Below are 10400 nucleotides of genomic sequence, written 5' to 3' on the forward strand. Positions count from 1 at the left end.
CCGTTATGTGAACAAAACTATAATACTCTCTTTAGCAACTTTGTTGCGAGAGTATAAAAACTTTAACTTCGGCCACACTAAAGCTGTAATACTTTTATCAAATAAAATAGTTTTCCATGCAAGAACTTAATCGGTCAGCTTTTTTTTGCCAGCTAAACCAATTCTTCGGAGATTGTATGCTTGCTTTGGAGAATAATATATAAATAATAAATTTCGTACTTTGTGAAATAAAAACGGTTTCCATTTGAGCTTGAATGGCCAGCTTGTTGTGTGGCAGCTAAATGCTATAGTTCCGAAAATTTCAAATCAATATCTCAAAAAATTAGGGACGTTCGGGTATATATAAAGATATGTAAAAAGAAGGACACCGTTAAACTTCTTGTTCTTCTTTTTTGGTGTAGACTCCGCTTACACGATTACATCCGAGTTTACAACTGCGCGCCGTTCTTGCTTTTCGTTTCGAGATTCCACGTACTTCTGCAGCTGGTCTTTCCAACGGAGTTGTAGGTCTTGCTGTTCTCCCGGCGTGTACTGGCTCGAATACTCTCAGAGCTGGAGTGTTTTCATCCATTCGGACGATATGACTTAGTCAGCGTGGCTGCTATGTTAATCTCGTCGTATATCTTGAACAGTGCACCCTTCCATCGACTGCGATATTTGTTGCCCGTGCGCAAAGAACCATAAAACTTCCGCAGCATCTTTCTCTCGAAAACTGGTAACGCCAACTCATCAGATGTTGTCATAATCCAAGCCTCTGCACCATTATAGCAGAACAGAGAGGATGAGTAACTTGCAGAATTTTGTCTTGGTTCCTCAAGAGAAGTTTTTACTCTCAATTGCCTACTCAGTCCGAAGTAGCACCTGTTGCCAAGCGTTATTCTGCGTTAGATTTCGAGACTCATGTTGCTGTTGGTGTAAATGCTGCTTCAAAGACTATTTCGTTTTTATCGTTTTTATCACGTGTGGAAGAGGACGTGTCCGCGGTCCGATTGGTCAAGTTTATTTTAGTTTTTGGAAACGGTCTCACAGATTTATAATGCAATTCATCTTTTTCGATGGTGATGGTGGATTGTTTATTTGTTTTACGAGATTCAACCGCCTTACATGAAAATTAGTCCTAAAAAATCTGTCGCCGCCATACTTAGGTGCCACAACAACACAATCGTGAAATTACTTCACGCCAGGGCTCGCCTCAGTTTAACTATAATTTATTGATCTTCGAGGTTTGCTGACAGGGTTAATTACATAATTACCTTTTGGCGCTTGGTTATTATAATTCCTGTCATAATCTCTGCCAGATAGATAGAGAAATTACCAGCGTCAGGTTGTCATTATTTGAGACTTTCTGCTCAAGTTGTAATCTAAAATTAATTTTTTTTATTGTTAATCTCACTGTAAATTCTATAATATACTGTCGTGTGAAGAATTTGCCTTTTTAAGAACTTTTTACGCTGAGCCCAGCGCAAAGAGACGCCGCGCATTCATTGCACGGCACTTTCAAGTGTTCATTTTTGTTGGAAAATAAATTTGTAATCGCAATAAAAGCATGCACTCGTCAACGGTTATATATAATTCGCAGTTAAACTTGCAATTAACTCATAAATAGTTTTTTAATTGTTTGAACAATAGGCAGCGTTGCCATTCTGCTTGCGAAAAGCAGCGCATTCAACTTGGCCTGATATCAGTCATGTGTGTCACTCATAATTACCGTCATGGCACTGCTAAAACACACACAAATGCATACATAGTTTCTAAATACAAGCGCATTTCACTTGCCACAAGCGCGTATAGTATGTACTGTTAGAAATTTGCATGGCAGCAGGCGCAGCCCGTTTGAAAGTGTTGGTTTAGCATTTTAATTGCCTACAGAATAGTAGTGATACACATACACGCATATAAGCTTACAAAATGCCGCTGTGACTGCATAAGTTGCACTCATTTAAAAATTGCATGCTACACTCCGAGCTTGCAAAACGTCCCGTCGCCGCAGGTATTCCGCAAATCCACAACAACTTGGTCGGTTTGGCATCCTTTTTACAAACCCTTGCTCAAAAGTAGATGCAACCGTGTATGCGTGTAAGCCATGCACATGTTTTTGCACTTTGTTGTTGTTGTTGCTTTGTTATTGCCAGCATGGCAAAGTGGTTGTACGTGACAAATTGCTTATGAACACGTTAACATTCTCAATTCGACAAATTAAATTATTACCTCGAGCGTTTCGCATTTCTATGCACTCTATATACATACGTACATATGTACTTAAGTCTGTATGTGTGCGCGTAGATTAATGTGTTGGCTCGACATTTGCGCCAAAAAGATTTTCGGCCTATTAGCGGGTTTTTGTAGGCGGTTATTTTCAAACAATGCAACGCTAATTGGCTGTGTACTATGGTGGGAGCGATAATATTCGCGCATATTTACTATACATTCATATATCGTAGTGTGGTTGAAATAATTTCATTTGATCTTACTTCGGGTTACTAAGTTGTTACGTATCCTAAATTGTATTCAAAAATAGGCTTTAGAAGATATACTAGCATGTTTTATAGAGAAACAGAGAGTATTTGAACGGACAAAGCTGAGTAGTAGCAGCCGTGAACAGTGACTACTCAGCAAGTACTCATATCACAATCAAACAGTTCTAAATTATTTTTACCATCTAATAAAAGGAAATTCATTAATTTTGAAATAAATTTACACAACTATAGTTAGTCATAGTTAAACTAATCCGATTTATATCAAATATGCAGCGTTTTGTTCGGTAACTTGTTCTCATTTTGAAAGCAATTTCACAATACCACTCACATAGAAGGCTTCGTCCATACTAACGATAAACTGGCACACTCGATTTTCATAAACTTTTCTCGATGCGAATTTTTCACCAGCAAAAGCATTCGCCATAGATCGGAACCCATCCAGGACTAAAAAGTGGATGTATAAGAACCTCCAAACAAAGCACCTAGATCTTCTGGCGAGTCTCTATCGATGTGTTGGAAGTTGTCCGCTTCTTGGCGTTTGCTACCTTCAGACAGCCCAACTGCTGACTTGATTTAAGAGTTTGGCCGTATGACATCAGCTCGTTGCAGATGATTCATAGCCGTCCCATCAAAGCCGTAGCGTTGTTGTGATGGACCACACAATTCTTTTCTTATTGGCTGCAGCCGACCGCTTGCTTCATTCAGACCGTAAAATTTTTGACTGTATGCAGAGATTAAAGAGACTGGCCTGCTAGGGGAGCAACTCATAATACATAATTCCCTGACAATCCCACCAAACACTTAGCAAAGCCTTCCAGAGAGTCAACGCTGGCTTGTCCATCGTTTGCTGTGGCTCTCGGTGATTCGATTATGACTTTTTCGCTTAACGTTGTCGTAAGTGAATAATCTTTCATGAGCGGTAACCAACCGCCTCAGAAATGGATCGATTTTGTTACGATTCAGCAGCGATTTGCAGATGGAAAATTTTTTCTATATTTTATATCAAGCTTCTTTTAGTATCTAGTCTTATTTATGTGGGTCCAAAAGAGTTTTTGTGAAACTTTCAGCTGCTGGACAATCGTTACAATGCTTACAAGACAGCCCGACTCCACCATTACCATTATTTGATTGATATTTTCGACAATCTGTCTTCCCGAGCGTGGTGTTTCTTTGACATTAATTAATTACCTGAACGAAATGGTTGAAACATAAATGGAAATTGACTGTCACAGTGCGAGACTATAAAAGCATTCATATTTTCATCCGCCTGGCTTGGGGTTTCGCCTTTATCCTAAAATAACGCTAAAATATGGCGTGTTTTTTCATTGCTAGTGTCGATCTTTAATGCATTCATAAACAATACAATACTAAGTCAATCAATCGCAATAATGTCTCAAAAAAATTTTTTCAGATCGAAATTTTATCTTTCTAAAGCCTAACTAAAATCTATCTATTACAAAAATAATGGATTTCTCTAAAATAGACCTTATAAATTGGCTGATAAGTTGTCTATTTAAAAAAAAAAAACTCGACTCCAAATGAGGGTCAACGCTCGGTTTAGTTGAGAACTGTAATAAAGCTTCTGTTTAAAATGTAATAATCAAGCATCATAAAACTTCCAGAAGTCGTATGTAACCAATAATGTTGGATATTAGGGTTTCCGGCATCAACGTTACAGATCTTATCGGCTCTATTAGCAGTTATCAGCCTCTAGTAGAAGTCTTAATAAGTAGAAGTAAATTTTTTTTTTCCAGCAAAGCCATTTATAAATTTTGCTCCTTTTAAAAAACCATGCCTTAAAACAAAACACAATTAAAGAAAGATTGTAATTCGTAATGAATAAAATTAAGCAATTCAGGTTGTTCAGATTTTTTGTTTCATGAAGTCAAAGCATTTTCATAATCGAATCTCAATCGGTACAGTTTAAGCTCATTCACATATTTTTCAGCAGTTGGTATGGAGTATAAGCTGTTGTCTTATAAGTTTAGCTGTAAAGCCAGTTTCTTCGCAGTTTCGGCAATTTTAAAGTTTTTGAAAGTTGGAACTACATTTAATAAGGTGTGTACATATACTCGTATAAATCTTGGTAACTACGAATGTACAGTAGTAAAAATCTTGGTGACTTTTATATGACCGATCCTAAAGGATAACTACTCGTCATGAACCTAGCAACTGAACTCCATCCGGTATCGCAAAGAACCCAAAACTGGTCTATGCGTGGTTTATTGGCCTACCTATGTATATGACCGACACAATTTCAAATTCGTTCTTGTTAAATCAAGAAAAAGTAAATAAATATTAAAATGCTATTTTTTAAAGGCAATAAACTTAAAATGAACCAAACTCTAGCATATTTTATAAAATATTTTTTATAATAATTAATTAAAGTTCGTCTTACCGCTGTCCGGCGGCGGTCGATTTATTAAATCTCCCAGCAGATCTCGTATTAAAAATGACTTGGAGCTCGGGTGATGCATTTTGCAGCTTTAATGTATTTAAAATAATTTGTAAAACGCCAAAATTTGTATTTTTTTTTTTTTTTTGTTAATTTCACTTTTTGTAACTGAACGTATCAACAAGCGTGCCGTGTGCTCAGTCGTCCTTTTGTAATTAAATGTGAATTTTTTTTTACTTGAGCTAATTTCGAAATGTTTCACAGAGAATATTAAAAGTATTTTTACCGTTACACTATCAATTATTGCCACACTTAAATTTGTGTATTTCAGTTTTTAAAGATTTTTTTAAAGAATCATATGATTATACATTGCTTTTTATTACTTGTTAAATTTATTTTCATTAATTTTCTTTGCACTCGGTTTTTTTTGTTGATAAAAATTTTTATTTAAATTCAATTAATTTAATTTTTTTTTAACTAACATCCTGTCGTTAACGCGTAACCGTTGCAAATGAAGTCAAATGGCCAACTGATTGTGCCGTTTAATCCATTTAACGTCTAAAACACCAATGTTACCTACGCAGGATAACGGCTGTGCGAATATGATAGCGCCGCTGCCGCTGATAAAATGAATTAACGCAAATTGTCGGCTGCCCGGACTCTCTTAGCAAGTAAAATGTCAAAAAAAAAAAAAGTTCTTTAGTATGTGTGCAGAGCAAAACTTTCAACCCGCTGCTGCCTTACATTTAACCGTTATTTAATAAAAACGCGTCTTAACAGCACATATGCGACATAAACATATGTATGTAAGCGCTCTCTCCGCTATCTAAACGTTTGCTGTCAATCTGCTACGCGCACATTGACAAGTGCCATCTGCTCATCTCAATCACATCCCTATGCGCTTATTCTCATACACTAACACACGTAGTATACTCTCCAACATCCACCCACCCACAGCGGTTATATGTTGGCCATTTTGTTTTTGAAAAAACGCCGTTAGGCTACTGCTTACGCTTATACGCTGCTAGAAGTGTGCTTATCATGTCATCTCTTTCTCTCTCGCATGCACTTGTTCTCAACCCGCCACCCACTCACTCGCCGTTACTGCATATCCTGTGGAGGAGATATCATTGCTATTCGCTGATTGGTCGCACATTTAGCAACCCCCTGCAGATTTTATAAATGTTTTCAATTTTTCTATCCGCGCCGCTTTGTAAGCTTGTGTGGTGTGGGCGCGTTTAGCATAATTTCTTAGCATTTTAGCCAAATCGCATCAATTTTTACTTTGCCAGCGTATACAAATATATATGTAATATATATTTCCGCTGTCGTTTTTGTATTTTGGAAATTTCGGCTTGGAAAGGCTAACGCTTGCCGCTTAATTAGGCTGTAATTGTGTGGTGAGGGCAACACTTGAAAAGTTTCTGTTTTTGAAGCCATTTTTTTTGGATTCGATTTCTTGAGGTCAGACAATATGAAGACTTCTTTACAATAATTCGTTAGTTAAACCGTTAAATTTAATTTGGTGAATCTCTAATGTCAGAGGATAATCAATCACAGTTTTTTCATGCTTAAGGGTTTAGACGCTGGAAGCTGTTAGGTAGATTTTTAAATAGCAGAGTAGTGGATTAGTAGTAAAAATTATAAGATTAATGTTTGAAGAACAAATACTCTTATGAGCTGAGTGGAACTGGTTGACTCCTCATCGAAAGTACGCTTACACTTCAGGGCAGGCTTAGAAGTTTTTTAAGAAACATTTAGGAATTAAGCGCTTTTGCATTACTTCATGGCAAGGTTTCCAAGATCGACCTAATGCAGATCAGTTTCTACTCTCGCTGCATCCAGAGATGTCTTTGATTGCTATTTGACTCCCTTTTTATTGAATCGAATTTCCTGGAATCTGGGTCGATGTCACTTTTTTTAGTGCTTCTCATTTACGATGCAATTTGCTGTCATTTCCTCGCCGATTATAATTTTTTTCACTAGATTTTCTGTGTTTGATTAACGAAGCTTGTTTTCTATAGTTCTTCGTGCTTCCTTCCATCGGCGCCACATAAAAAAGTTATGATTAGCATTGTCTAGTGATTGATCTTGGTAAATACATGCCAAGTTCTATTCACTTATCTTACCAGAGTGCCTCGCCTGTTGTCTTGCGAACATGCGTAATTCTGCTCTGTACTTTTTCCGTAATCAGTGTTATCTTTTATTCTTTGCGAGTAGATCTATTGGAATAAATTTTGGAATAACATTTTTCGATGTTCAAGTTCTCGATCAAATTTTATGAAACTACAACACGCCTGCTTATAACCTCAAATATAATATATCGATATCGGTCGATTCAGAAGCAAGACCTGTGCAATCTTTCCCAATCTCTATGAAACTACATATATCTTTAGGACGTTTAGTATCCGTTTTATCGAAGCTAGTAAGCAAATCAGATCGAGTTGACGAGGATGCAGTAATAGTCGGCCCAGAAGAAGCAAATTTAAACGTAAATTTTAAGAATAGAAACAGAAACTAATGGCATTACTTGTTCGAAGGTAAACTTTAACCTTAAAGAGAGAGGTATCAGGTAGAAAGCAGCTAAATCTAAGTTCTTAGTTCGCAGTTGGCTTCTTAATCATCCAGAAACTCTCCTTATGATAAAGCGGAACCGCGAATTGTGAGCTCAAAATTCTCTTGTCGAAGTATTAAAGTAAAGTTTCTGAAATCCTTCACTACCACCTCGTCGCTAACGCTCACGGTTAAATGAAACCAATTTTTGCTTTTCAAAACCACCCTTGGTTGAGTTTCTAACTAAAATATTTATTTTTCCGTTATTAGCACAAAAAATTATTTTGTTATTCGTTTACATTATATATTATATAAATAGTATTAGAATATGGTATATGTACATTTCAACAAAGCGTTTTGACGCAGAACATTTTTTATAAATATTTAAATGCTGCCATTGTGGCACCAATTAGATGTAAAGAACCGGTAACTAGTACATCCACCGGCTGCTGCATGCCGTAAACGGCGCGCACATCTCGAAAACAATCATGTATCGAACCGAATGTTTTCGAGGTATCCTTTTCATCTGACTCAAGGCACAATTGACACCAAATGCTCGCATGTAGACGAGCACGTTTCAACTGTTCCGTTATGCCGAAAACCGAAGTATTGTCATTGTGGTTTGAGGCACCCGAAGCAATGTTAGGCGCAAAGTAAACCGTATCGAAGTCGATAGTGCTGTACAAAACCTCAAGCAGGCGCCGCGAATCACGTTCACCGGTGGTATTGAAGATGAGCACACGTGGGTTTGGGCTAAAAAAAGTTGCGAATTTTTAAACATAATTTCTAAAAGTTATTTAATGGTTTACCAACCTCTTTTCCGTTACACGCTTAAACCAATCACTGCATACGCGTATACTCTCGACAGTGTGCGCACCATCGATGTGAAATCTAAAGGCGTCATGAAATTTATTAGCTCATGTTTGCAGTGGTATTTATCAAAAATAACTTACTTCAGCTTATCAATGCCCAAGATTTGGCAACGTCCCGGCCAATTGCACTGCTGCAAACCTTTTTCCACTTCCTTTGTTAGCTGCGTAAGCTCAATTTGTTTGTAGCGTTCGTAGCCATTTTTGCGCAACCAATCGTAGGCTAGCTGTATGGCCAAAGAGCCATTAAGTCGTATCACTTCATTGAGGCTGGAAAGTAGCTCTGCATTTTCGGGTGTACGGAAGTATTCCGCATACTCAGGCACTATGTGTAGCGTGGCCTGAAAATACATTCAAAATTTATACATACATATATTAAGCTAATTTTCTATAATTCACTTTGCTTACGTTATGTTCCGCGACACGCTTTTTGATCACATCGAGGCATTCTTTTTGTGTTACAGATGTGTAAACATCAGCGTTGTCTTTAATAATACCCGACTTTTGCCAAGCGATTTCAGTAAGCGTATCGCCCAACAATTGTGTGTGCTCCAGTCCAAGTGAGGTTATGCCGACGGTTTGCGTATTTCTGTAAACAATTAAAAAATAAAACTTTTCAGAATTAAATATTTTTTAAAAAATATTAAAAATATTAAAATAGTTGCTCATCTAGGCATTTAGTAAAGGTCTAAACGCCATATTATACTATATTGAATATCTATGGGTCTAAACACCATAATATTTGAAAATGAATGTCATCACATTGTCACGAAGTGGAATTTTTCTGATACAAAAACAAACTTTAATTAACTTTTTTTACATGTAAGCGCGCCATAAAAGAGCAGCTCGTCTTCATACATGTTTTCTTTTGTCATTTACCTTATCACATTTGTGCAATCCAACTCGCCGCCAATGCCCACCTCCATTATGATAACCTGTACTTTCTCTTCGAGGAACAGATGAAAACTTAGTATCGTTAGGAACTTAAAATATGCCGGCATATCCCCCTCATATTGCTGTTGTTTACGCAGGCAATTGTAGACGCGTCTGAAGGTGCGTACAAATTTGTGTTTCGATATGGGTTGACCGTTGAGGCGTAATCTTTCCGTTACTGACAACAAGTGTGGTGAACTATAGAAGCCGGTTTTGATGCCATGTGCACGAAGTATAGATTCGGTTAGGGCACATGTTGAACCCTAAAATTACAAAGATAAAATGTAGTACATAAACTTCTGAAATTATAACTCTATGAAATTGAAAATTTGTAAGTGCCGCGATCTGTCAGTTAAGTTCTGGTTAAAAAAAAGTTTCTTTTCCGAGTTTTGGTTAAGTTAACCAGAACTTAACTGTCAGCTTGTTGCTAGACCGCTCCAGAGGTTATACTAGTATTATATTACTGCTACTTTTGATTAGTTGGCTTTCGGACAAGTTGTAATCGGTTGTAGAGTTGTGACATTTCCTTTTCATTAAAAAGCTTAAAGTATGTAAAATTATATTCATGCTTTCCATATTCAAAATGCTTAAACTGTGTTATATATTCTTTATACCCGCCTTTAATAAGTGGAGGTTGAAAATTTATTTATGGATTTCTTTATGAGTAATATATTTTTGCCAATTAGCTAGTGTTATATACCCACAAATACACATACACATTTTTGTACATATTGTCTTATAATACAACACTCATTTAAATTGAATCAACTAGTAATTGTGAACTGGTTTGTACCGAAAGAATTGAGGGGGTTATCAAGTTCAAGTGTCTTATAGAATTATCAACGAATTGCATATGACAGTGCGTAAAAGTATGAAATTTAAATTGCATTTCAAAACATGAGCTAGAAAGATTAGAAATGCTTTTATTTTGAATTATGAAATTCTAACAAAAATAAGCAACACATACTTATTTCTTTGGTTTTGTGGGCCTACGTCATTGGTTTGTTAAGTCTTAAGGCACAAAAATTACCATATTAGCATTTTTCATTATTTTCTACATAAATATTCTATTATTTTACTTAAAATAAAATCATCATACTTAAAATCAGCCTTTTCCTTACTTTGTTATATTTTTAATTTATTTTAATAATATTGATTTTTATCAATATTTGC

At 36.4% G+C, this 10400-nt stretch overlaps 2 protein-coding genes across 3 annotated transcripts in view; both read right to left on the reverse strand.

The window, feature by feature from the left end:
- LOC108973930 (barH-like 2 homeobox protein) overlaps positions 1–5187 on the reverse strand; it is a 12970-nt gene extending 7783 nt beyond the window's left edge. The window contains exon 1 of the mRNA XM_018941451.1: positions 4876–5187. Within this exon, the coding sequence (XP_018796996.1) occupies positions 4876–4954 (79 nt within the window). The 5' untranslated portion in view covers positions 4955–5187. The remainder of the gene's footprint in view (positions 1–4875) is intronic.
- Positions 5188–7693: 2506 nt separating this feature from the next.
- Positions 7694–10400, reverse strand: part of LOC108973926 (folylpolyglutamate synthase, mitochondrial) — a 6795-nt gene continuing 4088 nt past the window's right edge. Inside the window, exons 3-7 of one of the 2 annotated variants that reach the window (XM_018941448.1) lie at positions 9174–9490; positions 8703–8883; positions 8379–8635; positions 8239–8316; positions 7694–8178 (exon numbers count right to left, since the gene is read on the reverse strand). In XM_018941448.1, coding sequence (XP_018796993.1) covers positions 7800–8178; positions 8239–8316; positions 8379–8635; positions 8703–8883; positions 9174–9490 — 1212 coding nt within the window. In that variant the 3' untranslated portion in view covers positions 7694–7799. The remainder of the gene's footprint in view (positions 8179–8238; positions 8317–8378; positions 8636–8702; positions 8884–9173; positions 9491–10400) is intronic. The other variant, XM_018941447.1, reaches the window with a different exon arrangement.

Source organism: Bactrocera latifrons, unplaced genomic scaffold (genome assembly GCF_001853355.1).
Source record: "Bactrocera latifrons isolate USDA-ARS-PBARC rearing strain unplaced genomic scaffold, ASM185335v1 scaffold_51, whole genome shotgun sequence".
Classification (NCBI taxonomy): domain Eukaryota; kingdom Metazoa; phylum Arthropoda; class Insecta; order Diptera; family Tephritidae; genus Bactrocera; species Bactrocera latifrons.